General features: G+C 43.8%; 1 protein-coding gene across 2 annotated transcripts in view; it reads left to right on the top strand.

Annotated features, from left to right (window-relative positions):
• Gpat3 (glycerol-3-phosphate acyltransferase 3) overlaps positions 1 to 14,277 on the top strand; it is a 58,899-nt gene that overhangs the window by 22,404 nt on the left and 22,218 nt on the right. Inside the window, exon 3 of one of the 2 annotated variants that reach the window (XM_063249354.1) lies at positions 940 to 993. The exons of the other annotated variant lie outside the window; for it this stretch is intronic. Coding sequence (XP_063105424.1) covers positions 940 to 993 — 54 coding nt within the window. The remainder of the gene's footprint in view (positions 1 to 939; positions 994 to 14,277) is intronic. 2 annotated transcript variants of the gene reach the window in all.

The following is a 14,277-nucleotide window of genomic DNA, read 5'->3' on the forward strand; positions in this document are numbered from 1 at the left end:
TGCATTGGAGACAGCTGTATTCATAACAGTGTTAGGATATCCTGGTGTGGACAGACCCTGGTGGGACCGTCCCCTCTCCCTGTGTGCAATCTCAGAGCAGTGTGATGGGAGCTGTGCTGCATGTTGCCTTCACTTGTCTCTCTTGGTCACACACCTGATTTTTCAGCTTCTCTTTTTCAAAGCTCTGGGTCCTCTGAAGCTTGGACTGGCTAAAGAAGAGCTTTGATTACCCAGGCGGGCTATTTAGATTACAAAACGTCCCTCAGGGAGCAGAGCCCTCTGTCTGCTGTAATTTCCGGGGACCTTTGGTGAACAAGACCCAAGAGGACATAGGAGTACGGCCTGCCCTTCACCTTTTGTCAGCATCAGTGTTTCTCTCGGGGACTGAGAGGAACTGGTCACCGTGTTCTCTGGTGCCGACACTGGGTGGTGGTACCTGCTCATTTCACCTGCGCAGTAGGAGTGGACCGTGGTGGGAGGAGGTTGGAAACGACCGCACAGTCTGAGGGTAGGACACCTTGACGTGTTCAGGTACTGGGCAAATGCCCCGGATGCAGAAAACAGCAGCTCCGTTTTGGAGACAGCTGTATTCATAACAAATGATGCTCTCGTTCAGATCGTTAGCGAAAACAGTGACATGGAGAGTTGTGGTATCCCGTTACAGCCTGTGACACTTTCTTGGTGCCTGTGTGTGTGATGCTAGGGATGGAACTCAAGGCCTTGTGCGTGCTAAGCTTGAGCTGCATCCCCAGGCTCCTTTGGTTTAAAGGAAGGAAAATTGATAATGAATTCATCGACATTAAAAGAAACCTTCATCTTATAAACGAGTGAAGACTAAACAGTCTTGGCTCTGTGTAACTACAGTGCCCACCTACTTGGTAGGACACACAAAATGGTGAAAGTCCTTTTTTCCAGATTGGTATGCTTTTCTGCTTCTAGGTTGGTATCTGTTGGTTCCTCTTTCTGCTACATTGTGGTCACAAGTCTGCTCCAGTAAGTTAACTTCCTTATTTTCATTGGTTCATGTTCAGATCTGTGTGTTTGTGTCCAGTGTGGCCAGCACAGGCGACCCTCAGTGTCTGTGTGTGCCAGGTCTTGCAAAAGCTTCCAGTGCCCTGAACTTGGCAGGATGGCCAACTGACAGAGAAGTCCGGGTAGCAGGGCTTTTGTGAAAGAAGGAGATAAACAGGCATTTTTGTAATCTACAAGGAAAAAGTCTTGTTTTTTTATTTTCCCCTTTTGGACAAAAAAAAAAAAAAAAAAAAAAAAAGAGGAGGGGTACATTTACCCTCATAGGACAGACTGACCCTTTATACCATCTGATTGAGCCAGATTTAATTTTACAAAGTAAAGTGGTTCTTCCTAAGTACGGTGGAACTTGGTCAGTCTTGTTTTGGTCTTTGCTCATAATCAGTTAAAACAACCCCTCCATTATATAATGAGTGGAGCTAGTGGTTCCTAAACTCTAGAAAAACAAGGGAAGAATGAAGTTCTACTGACAGGAAAAACAGACTGGTTTTAGGAAGAGGTGGAAGGCTACTAGTACCATAAGTGACTAATTTGAGGCTAGCCTTAAACCAAGGGAAGAGGATCAGGCTGCAGGAGCTGAGCGCGAATATTCCGGGCCTAGCTCAGCACTTCCCTAGCTTGGGTGAGGCCATCAGTTCAATCCCCAGCATTTCTGAAAAAACCCAAAGCCAAACTCCCACTGTATTCTTTGAGGCTTTGAAAGAATGCCAGGCTACACAGCTAAGGCCTTAGATGTTTGCAAGGAGGAATCTGGCAGTTTTATCAAGTGAGATTAGACAGGAGAAGGGTGAGGAGGTGGCAGGAGAAGGAATGGCAGACACAGGTTGCGTGCTGGAACCTGAGCTGGGGGTGGTGGAGAGGGAGGTGGATTTTCTAGCAGCAAGATAAAAGTGGGAGCTTTGGGAAGGAAGTTGGGACTGTAGGTAAACAGTTGGGAGTTATTTGCAGATGGTGACAGTTGAAATCGATTGATTGATTTGATTGATTGGTTTTGTGGGATCTCTGCAATTCTGAGCACGCACTGAGCCTCCAAGCTGTGTGATTCTGGGAGAACCTGCAACAGGACCTGCAAAGAATGAGTTTGTGTAGCTTCTTGTGGGGATACTTTAAATCAGGTTTCACATTCATTTAGACATTTTTGTATTATGCAGAAATAATAAGTTTACTTGGTTTAGAAATCACAGGAACGGGGCTGGGGATTTAGCTCAGTGGCATAAACGCCTGCCTTGCAAGCAGGCAGTCGTGAGTTCGATCCCTGGTACTGATAAACAGGAAAAAGACCAAAAAAAAAAAAAAAAAAAAAAAGAAATCACAGGAACTTAAAAGGCTTCCGCTCTGATACTGACTACCTTGCCATGTTGGTGTTTAGGTGTTTAGATGGTATTACAAGCATGCTGTTATCTAAATGGTTTGCACTTTTTCAACTTGCTGAGTCTTGTGTTTTTCACTTAGGTCCTATGGACCTTTCCATTTTACTACTTAGAAAAAATTTTTATTTTTTTTTGGTACCGGGGATTGAACTCATGACTATGCGCTTGTTGGGCAGGCACTTATGCCGCTGAGCTTAACCCCTGGCCCATTTTTGATTCATTTGTTCTGATATATTTGACCAGATGGGTATCTAGTTTTCTCAACATTCTATTAAAAAGTCTATCTCTACATGATTTACTTGAAATAATTCTTAGTAACATGTCTTTTGATGTACTGGGATATTGTCTTAATTACTGAGGTGGGGTTTTTGTTTTTCATTTGTTTATTTTGAGACAGGATCTCACGGTAAAGCCAGCCTGGCCTCAACCTCCCAAGTGCTGGGTGACAAGCACCTTATCCTACCATTTATTCATGTTTTAATAGATTTATGTATTTTTGTGTTTTTGAGACAAGGTTTTGCTATGCAGTTTAGGCTGACCTTGAACTCACTTTGTAGCCCAGGCTGGTTTCGAATTTGCAAGGATCCTCCTGCCTCAGCCTCCTGAGTGCTAGGATTATAGGTATGCACCACCACACTCATCTAGTTTTAGTTTTTGATACAGGGTCTCACTGTAGTTCAGGTTGGCCTTGAACTCACTATGTAGCCCGGCTGGCGTTGATTCACAGCGATCCTCCTGTCTCAGCCTCCCAAGTACTGGGGTTACACTCACGCCACCACCACACCTGGCTTGGAGTGTTCATTTCTTGACTAGTAGAGTTTGATTTTTAGTAGAAAGTTATGCATTTGCCCATATTTTGATTAAACTTACTTGCATAGGATGTTGTGCAGTTGTTTCTTAGGATACAATTTTTTTTTCTTTATACATTTTTATTTTGTATTGTATATGAGCTTTCTTTCCTATCCACTTTATCTTTCTTCATTGGATTAAAAAGTGTTTTAAGTTTTATACTGTTTCATGTTAAAAAAGTTGGTGTAACTCTGAATTATGCAATCAGACCAACATTACTGGGGGGATCACAAGCAGTTTTGTAACTATAATGAAGCCTTGCTTCTTTTCTGTTCTTGTTTTGAGACAGGGTGTTGCTATGCAGTTCAGGTTGGCCTTGAGCTCCTGGTAGCCCAGCATGACTTCAGATTTGTGGTGATCCTTCTGCCTTCGCCTCCTGAGTGCTAGGATCACCTGTGTGCACCACCACATCCATCTCCCATACTTTCTTTAAAAACAGACAGTCATGACTGAACCATCATGACTGAGCAGCACTTAGGAAAACCGAGGGCTTGCTTGTGTTTTGAACACATTTCATAGATGTAAAAGGTTGTGGTAATCCTTTAATGGACCTATTTAAAGGGATTGACTATAATTGAGTTCTTTTTTTTGGTATTGGGGATCAAACTTGTAACCTTGAGCTTGCCAGGTAGGCGCTTACAAAGTCCTAGTCCTTAGCTCAGGAACTGCTGAGCTAAGTCCCCAGCCTGAGTTCTTCTAAAGTAGAGTAACTGCTACATGAAAACTTGTATGTGGTAAAATTTACATTTCCTATTGTATCTGCGTTGTCTATTTGCTATCCCCTTCCATCTTCACACTTCCAAGATGAGAGAGCTCTGAAATCTTAAAGGAACACCAGCTGCCCTGCCCCTTGACCGTGCTGGGAATTGAACTCCCAGGCCTTAGGCTTGCTGGGCAGCTGCTCCACCACTATATTATATCCCCAGCCCACTTAGTATATTGCTCATGTGACCATAAAATAGATAAAAATTTATTCATAATAAGTGAAATTAAGCAGAAAGATTTTAATGTGCATGCATGACGTCTCTATTCTGGTAGTTACTGATAAGATAGCTCTCTTAATTTCTTTTTCTAAATAACTTGTATTTGTAAGGTGGATAGTTGAACTTGGATCCATGGTTTGTATTAACACAAACACATGTGATTTAGAGTACAAAGCTTCTCTAATTTGGAGGCCCCTTTATAAGAAATATGGAATGAAAAAATAAAGTACGGAATGCTCTATGCAAAATTAGGGACCAGACTGTGTCAAGGACCCTGGCAGGTTTGGACCCTGAAGTTTAACCTCACTAACTTCATGGTCAATCTCCCTTTTGTTTTTGTTTTTGCTTTTTTTGTTGTTGTTGTCTTAGGCCGGCTTTGAACTCGTGGTGATCTTCGTGCTTCATCTTCCTAAGTTCTGGGAGTACAGGTGTGTACTGCCACACCTGGCTCTGTTTTTGGCTCAGTGGCCTTGAACTCTAACTTGAAGTCACGTATGAGGATGTGACAAGGTTATGCATCTCCTTAGACAGAAAGAAATAGGGGCTGTTTCTGTAAATCTTGGCTGGGTGATAACAGCAGAGGGAGAAGGTTTGAGAATCTAACAGCACAGCTCCAGAGTGACTGTCCCTTTCTGATTTCTAAACTTGGTGAATCTTCAGGCTGCATAGGAGGACCCTGATAGGACGTCTGTGTCCTGAAGTTACGGGACTCTTACCTGGACAGGGCACCTTTCTCACACAAGTCAGGCCTACGGAATGGAGGGACTCTGGTTATTTCCCTGGGCTTTTACCATGGGAAGGCCCAGAGCCAGTGTGTTCTATGCTGGAGAAGATTCCTTCCCCAGTGAAATAGAGTAAAAGAAAATGAAAGGTGACCCGTTACAGTTTTGTGCAGCAGATAACCCAGTGTAGGTGAGCTGGTGACAAGGGCATGTCCAGGTCCATGTTAGAGGCCAGCCACTGGGCCAGGGCTTCTTTACTATCAGTTCCTTTTCTTCATCAGAAAGTGAGGAGAGAACTGCTCCGTGGGGCTTTCCGTTTGGCAGGGAAGAGCTGGGGATGGTGTGGTGTCAGAGGGAAGATCTGAGTGGGTTTGGAGCCTGTCAGAGGGCAAGTGTGGGACTGACTGGGTGGGACTTCACAGTTAAGATTTGAGGAAGCCTTTGGTTTCAGAGTTACAGGCTTGCCTTCAAATGCGGGCTCTGTTCTGTATTCTCTTGGGCTTCAGGTGGGTCACACAGCCCTTCTAGCTTTTTTTGCTTTGGCACACAGTGGGGATAATGTGTAATAACTGTCAGGCATGTGAGGGTGACCCCAGTGTGTGTGCTGAGGGCCGAGCGTGCACCCTGGAAAACACCAGGAAGCTAAAGTGACTGTGACCTTCTAGCTGTGGAAGGAAGGTTTAAAAATACACACGAGGGAGGTACTATGATCCCACGGGGCTTCTAATTGACAGTGTCTAATTGACAGGAGTTTGGAAGACTTGAAAAGTAGATTTTTTTCCTGATTTGAAAGGTTGGGGTGTAAGTGTATACAACGTACTAGTTCCATGTGTACGAACCCACAGATGGACCTGGGATCGTGTTGGGTCCTTGAAGTTCTGGCAGCCTCCCGTGTGTGTTCATTCCGCAGTCCTGGTGGCTGTAACCCTCTCTGCATTCGTGTCATTCTCAACTAGCTTTTCTTGTTCTTGAAATGTAGTATATGTTCCTCAGGTGTAATTTTCATTCAGGAGAACATTTGGGGGGTTTCCCCATGTTTTGCTTGAGTCCAGCACATTTTTATAAATGCCACGGAGCATTCTTTGTACAAAGACCAGTCATTTGCTTATACCTTGTTGTGCTGGTTGCATTTGGGTTAGTTTCACTTCTTATACCTTAGGAGTAAAGCTGATCACAATGCTGTTGTGCAGATATTCCTGTGAATATATGGGCCGCAGGGTAAGCAAATAAATGTTTAACCTTATTAGAAAGCACTAAAATGTTTGCACTGTCAGCGCCAACGTGGACCTGAGTCTTTCACCCAGATTAAACAGTTATTCAGAGTATGCGGTGTGGGTGGATGACAAGGATGAGGCAGAGGTCAATGACCATGATGTGATGTGTAGCAATACCTCAAAGTGAATGTAAACTGTATGTATCATAAAATACCAATACAAAAATTAGACATTCTTTATAGAGGTACACATTTTTTTGGGGGGGGGCTTTCTTTGTGGAAGTATTTTGAGTTAAAAATTAACTGCAGATACAGTATAGAAGATATGTAGAAATTTCTAAAATAGATACATAGCCAATTAGAAATACCATCTTATTTTAATGTGTGACCTTTTATGGAACTATTTTAAAGCTAGTTCTAGATACCATGTGCTTTTACATTCTTTAAGCTATATCTCAAAAATGTACTTTTTTGTTTGTTTGTTCGGAGACAGGGTCTCACTGTATAGTTTAGGCTGCTCCTGAAATCACTATGTAGCCCAGGTGACCTTGAATTTGCAACAATCCTGCCTCACCTTACTGAGTGTGGGGATTACAGATGTGTGTGCTACCACACCAAGCTTAAAATGTACATTTAAAAACTTTCAGTTCTGTTATTGACAACAGATAAAATTGAGTTTTAAAAAAGAATTTAGGAAGAAGCAGGAACCCAACAATCAAGCTGCCTAATTTCTGTCCTGAATAGTTTGTGGTATTTTAGAGCTTAGCCTTGCAGTGTCACAGTCAAATTATTGTGAAAAACCATAGCAAAAGTAGGATGGCAAAAGCAGAGTGGAAGTAGTGTGCAGTTATGTGACTCTGTAAATGTGTGCATTAATTAAATATATTAATGTCAGTTATGGATTGAAAACTGGTGGTTAACTTAACACCAGCTGAATTAAATCAGCATGGTGCTGAGTGGAGATGGCCACCTGAGGAAAGTGGCCAGCATAAATAGTGATGTGCAGAGGAGGGTGTTGAAGTGGGCTCTCCTAAGTGTTGCTGTTGTTTGGAGTAATTGTTTCTCCTGGAAGAGCTCGTCATGATGGGCTTCCCCAGTGTGAGTTCGATCACTGTCATTGGAGGAGTCGGGACCTTATAGCTGAGAGTGGCTGTGGTTCACTTTGTGGGGCTCTGCACCTTACATTGAGCATTGCTTCCTGGCTCCGGAGGGGAAGACGTATGCTGTTCAGTCTCAAGGAGAAGCTTGTCACGCTGGCTTTCTGGAATGTACTCGACTGTCTCATTGTTGGAGGAGCTCAGGAGCTCATTGTTGCTGAGGGTGGTTTGGTACTTCTTTGGGGAGCCCTGGTCCTTATTCTGAGCATTGCTTCTTGGCCAGTGTAGAACCTTCAACCTCCTGGCACAGCTCCTTAACCCTGCTGGCATAGACTTCCTAGCTTCCACTGCTGGCCTTTGGGCCTTCCCAGTGCAGGTCTATAAAACAGACTTGCATGAGTCATTGTTCTGGGCTCTAGACCTCCAGTTGGACTCATGGGAGGCATTGTCATGGGCTCTAGGTTTTCAGCTGGACTCACGCAGGACATTGCTATGGGATCCAGGCCTTCAGCTGGATTCCTGCACTTTCCTGTTTTTAACTCTGGGTAACCTTCATAAAATAGTATTACATAATTCAGTTTTGTTAAGGGTATCAGGAATTGAACTCAGGACCTTCCGCTTGCCAGGCAGGTACTTTGCTGCTGAGCTAAACCTCTGGCCCTAGAATAATGTTACAAACTCTGCGTCCTGTAGGTACGTGTTCTCCTTATAACCCCTGACTACAGCAGCATCAGTAGTGATTGTGAGTTGGAGCAGAATGACACTGAGGCCAGTGGTATGTTTCGGGGTCCCTTCTCGGTGCCACTTGTTAGGGTGGCAGGAAGCTCTTTCTGCTCAACGCTGGCCGTGCCTTTCCTTTGGCTTTGAATATCCGTGGTGGTTAACCGCAGCAGCAGCAGCAGCAGCACAGATCTGTCTCATCATATCCAGCATGCAGCTGATCATAGCTCTTTCACCTGGGGCTCCTCAGTCAGGCTGTCCACATTTGTGGCTCAGGATGGGGGTGGTAGGGAGGCACTTAGACCTGGCATCCCTGCCACGGACCTGAGCTCTCAGAGGAGCTCCTTGTGTCAGGAAAAGGACACCGTTGCCAAAGTTGGTTCTGGGTGGGTGAACTCTTCCTTGGCCAATTCCTTAATAATTGAAGTATAATGAACAAAGAAAAGAGTCTAAAATTATGCATGTGCCATTATGTGCATTTTCCAAGGTGAACTTACTCATTTATCTTTCATTAGCTCACAAAATAGAAGATTAGCAGCTTCCTATAATGTCCCCCCCCAGTACCCTTTCCAGACACTGTGGGAGTCAAGAATATATTTTTGTTAATTCTAGAGACCAGATCTGCCTTAAAAATTTCTCATGGAAATGGTGTTAGAGACACTGATGTTTCATGCCAGTAGTTCTACTGTGTAACTGCCTCTGTCCTTAAATTGGGCTAACATTTGAGCAGGGTTTTTACTCAAATTGACCTGTTGAGACGCGGTTTCCGTGGGAGTATGGTTCAAATGATGAGCGTCTGACTTTGAGCACTTTGGTAAGGTAGGGTCTGCTTCTGTGTATAAGCCACCATGCCCTTTTTTGGCCCACAGTAGGCCAGGTTTTCTCAATTGCTTTCTTAAAAAGCTTGGTTTGCAACTGGAAGATGGAAAAACTGGTGTGATCTATAAATGAGCAGTTATTCCAAGAGTTCACTCAGCTAATTTAGAATTAATTATGTTTGAGATGGTTTTAATTTCTGCCTTCATTTCAACAAATCTTTGGGTCTAGTATTTATGAATGAGTGACTTGCTAAAGACACAGGCTACAGGGAAGCTTGTGCAATTGACATCTTGCATTGGATAGAGGCCTTGCATTAGACAGAAGACTTGCGTTAGAGGACTTGCGTTAGTTACAATTTTTTTTAGTCTAACCATGGGTTGTCTTGGTTTGGCCAAAGCATTTGGCCAAAGTTCAAATATTTATGACTTTACCCTTTTAAACTGCCCAATCAAATACAAACTTCATATTTCCGGGAATCAGTATTTGATCAATTTAAGAAATGTGGTTTGCTCTAAAGGACTAGGATTAATTTGTTCATAGCAATTGGGTTGTCTTAATGACACTAAAATTAAAGATTGTATTGGTGCCAATTAATTTGATATCTATCTTTGGTCTCCTTTTGAACATTTCTAGATGTCAAAAGACAAATTTCCCCTTTACCTTTCTAATAGTAATTTGATACCTGATATGTAGTGTTTCCTATATTTTGACTGTATTAGATATTTTTTTCCTGTCAAAAGTTTCTATTTGAGTGAGCTGGACCGATAATTTTAACCCACACTAGTAAAAACTTCACAGAAAGTTACCATAACATTTTCAGGAGTACTTCTGTTACCAGGGCTCTGAAGGTGCTGTGGACTCCTTTCAGAGATTCTTTCCAGGTTCTTGTGTCCTGAGCAAAGAATTAGACAACACACCCAGAGAAAGTAGTGAGGTTTTAAATATGACGCAAACAGGAGAAGTGGTGTGCTCTGCAGAGTGTGTGCGGGCACTGGGGGAGCTCACAGTGGCCTCAGAGTTAATGGCCACCATCATTCGTACCCCTCATTCGGACGTCAGATCTAGGTCATCCTGTCAAGAACCTGCTTGGTTTCACTCCAGAAGAACTGAAAAATAGTCTCAGGTGCAGGGCCAGGGCATTTTGTGTTCTGAACCTCTGTGATTGATAGGTGATGCCCACTTGCCCAGCCTGTTGGCCACACGCTAATCCCCTGCTTGCTTCCTGTACCACCTGTTTTAGACAGTCCTCATTGCCAGGTATGTGTGCTGCTGTTGAGAGGCCTTAGGCTGGAACTTGCTGCTTTACAGGTATTTGTCTTAGGAACAACCAACAGTACCATGAAATTTTTATTTGTATTTTTTGGCTATATCACATGTGTACCTACCATCTAATTAAATAAATTAAAACAATATCTCGAGTGACAAAAATACTTTACCATATTTAAGGGTCCTTAAAGAATTGACACATAAGTATAAGGGATGATCCTAGGTTGAAAACTGGTCCGGGGGTGGGGAGAAGGATATTATTGGGACACTTGTCAAAATCTGAGTGAGTTATGTAGATGACATACTCAGATTGCATTAGTGCCAACTGCCTGCTCTTTGGTAATTATGCTGTGCTTAATAAGCAAGTTTCCGTGTGCTAAGGAAGATGTATGCTGGACTGTCTAGGATAAAGACCAAAAGGTGGAACAGCCCATCCAGGAGCTCTCTTGTCTTTCAGAAGCTATTCCCAATTCCCATTCCTATTCCCCATTCCTTTTTCTCCAATAAATTTTTTCTATTCTTAAAAAAAACACCATGAAGTGTGCAGTTTACTGTAAGTGATTCAGGAAAAATTGTCTGTTCATAGACAAAGAGCAATAACAAATGTGAAATAAAGGCAGTTAGAGAATCTATTATTGCAACATTTTGGTATATTTAATAGTGTTTTTAAGAAGTGTTTCATGTGATATGCCTCGGAGCGGAACTGAGGCAGGATAAATGAAAAACCAGAAGAAAAATGACAAGGAAAATCATTATTTTATTATTTATTTATTTTTAATTTTAAAATATTTTTTGAGTAGGAAAAGTTAGCTCTCCAGAGCTAGCTCCTGGAAGACAGGAGGAGACCCAGAAGTGAGTTGCCCTGAGGTCGTTTCTCCAAGAATGTTGTATCTTCTTACTGATTTATGTGTTTTGTGGTTGTTTTGTTTTTTGAGATGGGGTCTTCTATGTAATTCAAGTTGCCCTCGAACTCACTATGTAGCTGGCCTCAAATTTGCAGTGATCCTTCCTTCCGCCTCCATGTTAGTATTAGGAAAATCATAATTTTAAAAATGCAAACTAGCTTCAGGACACAAGCCCGTTTCATTTTTTTAGTTTTTTTGCCCCCTTCTTCTCTCTCCCAGAACACAATAGGCCTGGGAAGTTCTGTTTCACCTGCAAGTGGATTCTGCTACTGCCACGTCCCGTTCTACTTGCAGACACCCACTTTCACCTGTAAAGTGGAGGAGGTCATGGTCTTACCGTGGGTGAGCCGTCTTCCTCCCCAAACCAAGGTGGATAATCAGTTTCCACAGGTCTCACGCACAAATATTCTGTCTGTAGTGGTCTCATTTCTCTGGTGCCCACTCGGTGCACCCAAAGCCTCTGCCTAGTAAACCCTTCTCCTCCCTTTCTGATGAGCCTTCAGGTGGTCTGGGTTCAGGGCGGGTTAAGTGCTGCATTTCAGCTTCAGGACCTTCTCAGGCCCAGGGAGGGTTAGAGTTGAGTCACAGGCGCCCTGTGTCTCTTTGAATTTACCTTACGTACCAAGTTGTTTCCCAGCACAGTGAACCATGTTGGTGTAAAACAGCGTCTCACTGTGGGTCAGCTCCTGCTTCTCTGATAGAGTGAGAGCTGAGTGTCTCTGTGAATGTTAAGCACTGAGGCTTACTCCTCCTACGAGTTGCTTGCCATACTTTCTCCCAATCGTTTTGAGTTATTTGATTTTTTTTACCCTACTTATTTTTATTATGTCTTAACATTCTGGAAATTCATGCTTTGTCAAGTTAATGCTGTCTACACACTTTTGCAAGATGCTGAACTACAAAAAATTGTTACCTTTTTATTTGAATCACACAGAATAAACTGATAGAGAGCAGAGAAAGTACCGCACGTCAAGTGCGCAAGGGTAGGACCTCGTTCCAGGTGCACATCTCTCTGGGCTTTTGTTACATAGGTCTCCATGTGCAGTTCAGGTTGGCCTTGGGCTCACTTTGTAGCCCAGGCTGGTCTCGAACTTGCAGGGATCTTCCGGCTTCAGTCTCCTGAGTGCTGCGATTACAGGAGTGTGCCACCACGCCCGGCTTCAAATTGCATTCTTACGTTTGGCATTCTGAAAAAGTATTTTTAGAAGGTTTAACTGCTATCCCCAGTGTATTTCATTCAGAGAATTACTCAATAACTTATTCTTCCCTCCTCTAGACCTTAAAAAAGACTCCATATATTGCTAAATAGTAAAGCTCGCACTGCCTTGTACTGGCCAGTACAGCAGTATTGGGTTGAGTAATCAGCCCTGAGTGGTATTGCAGTGCCTGATGGGTAAAGGAGTAATTCAGTGGGGATACCGTCTTGGTCATCCTCTGAGTCTCTGCTGATGTGATAATGTCAGTAGGCTGGAGGTGAAGAACTGTAACATGCTTGAAACTGATTCCTGGACATGCTAACCTAATAATAATTCACAAATCTCCTTTATTGCTGTGATTCTTAAGGTAGATATTAGCTACCTTAGCATAAGGGGCACACAAACAAAAAAATACATGCTCTCCAAAACAACATAAAACCCAAACCCAAACCTGAAACCAGAAAATACTAACTCTACAGAAACTAAAAAAATTTTCCCTCTCCATTTATAAGACCCCGGTTATGGAGCTGGTGGCTGTGTTATCCAATGTGGTGGGGGTGTGCTATCATCCTTCCCAGAGACGTTTTTCCAGGTTCTTGTCCTGAACAAAGAATTGAACAAGACAAAAAATAGCCCTTTTTTTTGGTAGTATCAGAAATCGAACTCAGGACCTTGTGCTTGCCAGGCAAGCTTTGTTGCCACTGAGCTATATCCCTGACCCCAGGATTTGTACTTACTAAAGAGAGGAAAAGAAACAATGGATATTCTGCAGAGTGAGTGTAGGCAGGGCACAGAGGCCAGAGCAATGGCGGGGTCTTGGATAACCGCTATTGCTCAGGCTGATGTCAGATCTAGGTCGTCCTGTCAAAAGCCTGCTTCATTTCTGACCAGAAAAAAATTACTTTCTGATCGTCCCAGGTGCAGGGCTGGGGGAACTGCTTCTCTGTGCGTGAGTCCCGGGTCACTGTGATTGACAGGTCAGGACCGCTGCTCGGTCTCTTGGCCACACCCTAATTTCTGGTCTGATGGTCCTAAACAGAACTTTATTCCATCCTAGCCAAAAGGCAGAGAAGCAATAGAACTTGACTTCCGGCTCCTGGTGGACTTTCCTTTCTCCCCCTGGGCACCATGCTGCCATTCCTTCAGAAATCGGAAGAACAGTCCCACCTGTCTGCTGATGCCTGCATCAGTTTTATGGGCATCTGTGATGCAGCAGCGTTCTCAGCTTCCAATGATCTCTGGGTAGCTTCTCTTCTGGAAAGAGAAACCCAAAGGATATCTTCTTCCAAGGATTTAACATCTTCGACTCCACTACAAAAGGAAAGCTACTCTTCTGTAGACAGTGGAGCACCACGGAACCTGTCCTAACTCCGTGCATTGCATTATATGTACAGAGCTGCCTAGGAGAACACTGTAGCCCTCAACTGGCTTTCAGCAGTGGCCGTGCTGATGCGCAGCCCTTGCAGCAATGCGCAGACCATGATAACCTGCCTATTCCTGCCAACTACTCTGTGTGAGGTGGGCCAACGGCAGTCTGCCGGGACTGAGGCTTGAGGGAGAGCTTGTGAGGTTTCGGGGCAGGAAGGCAGACATCAGAGTTGAAGCACTAGCTCCAAAACCTAAGGTGCTTCCTCACCAGTGTGATGCAGAGGTGCCCTTGGGCCTCCTGCCTAGCCTGGTGCACAGCGTGTACTGCATCCCCCCACTGTCACAGTCACTGCCCTCTGCTCAGGTTGAGTTCAACCCTGGCCTGAAGCCTTTGCTCCAGTTAGCAGTTGTTCTGACTGGATTTAGGACTGCCTTGCCCCCCCCCTCCCCACGGTAGATACGTGTTTGCCTCTCTACTGTTGCCATGGGTTGCAGGAAAAGTGGAAGATGGGAATTACTTATTGGGATTCCAATAAATTTCCCCTGGGACTACAAATGTGGACTCCTTAGTGACAAGATAAAAGCTCTGCAATGTGACATCAGAATATTTAATAAAAAGCAAAATAAAACAAAAAAGTGTGGACTCCTTCAGACCATGGCCTGGCACATGGAGTGGGCTCTCCATTGCAGTCTGGAGGAGGTGAACCCCTTCGCACACCCCCAGAGGAGCAGATACCCCA

Source organism: Cavia porcellus, unplaced genomic scaffold (genome assembly GCF_034190915.1).
Source record: "Cavia porcellus strain 051 isolate PalLab524CR breed Dunkin Hartley unplaced genomic scaffold, mCavPor4.1 scaffold_5, whole genome shotgun sequence".
In the NCBI taxonomy this organism is placed as follows: Eukaryota; Metazoa; Chordata; class Mammalia; order Rodentia; family Caviidae; genus Cavia; species Cavia porcellus.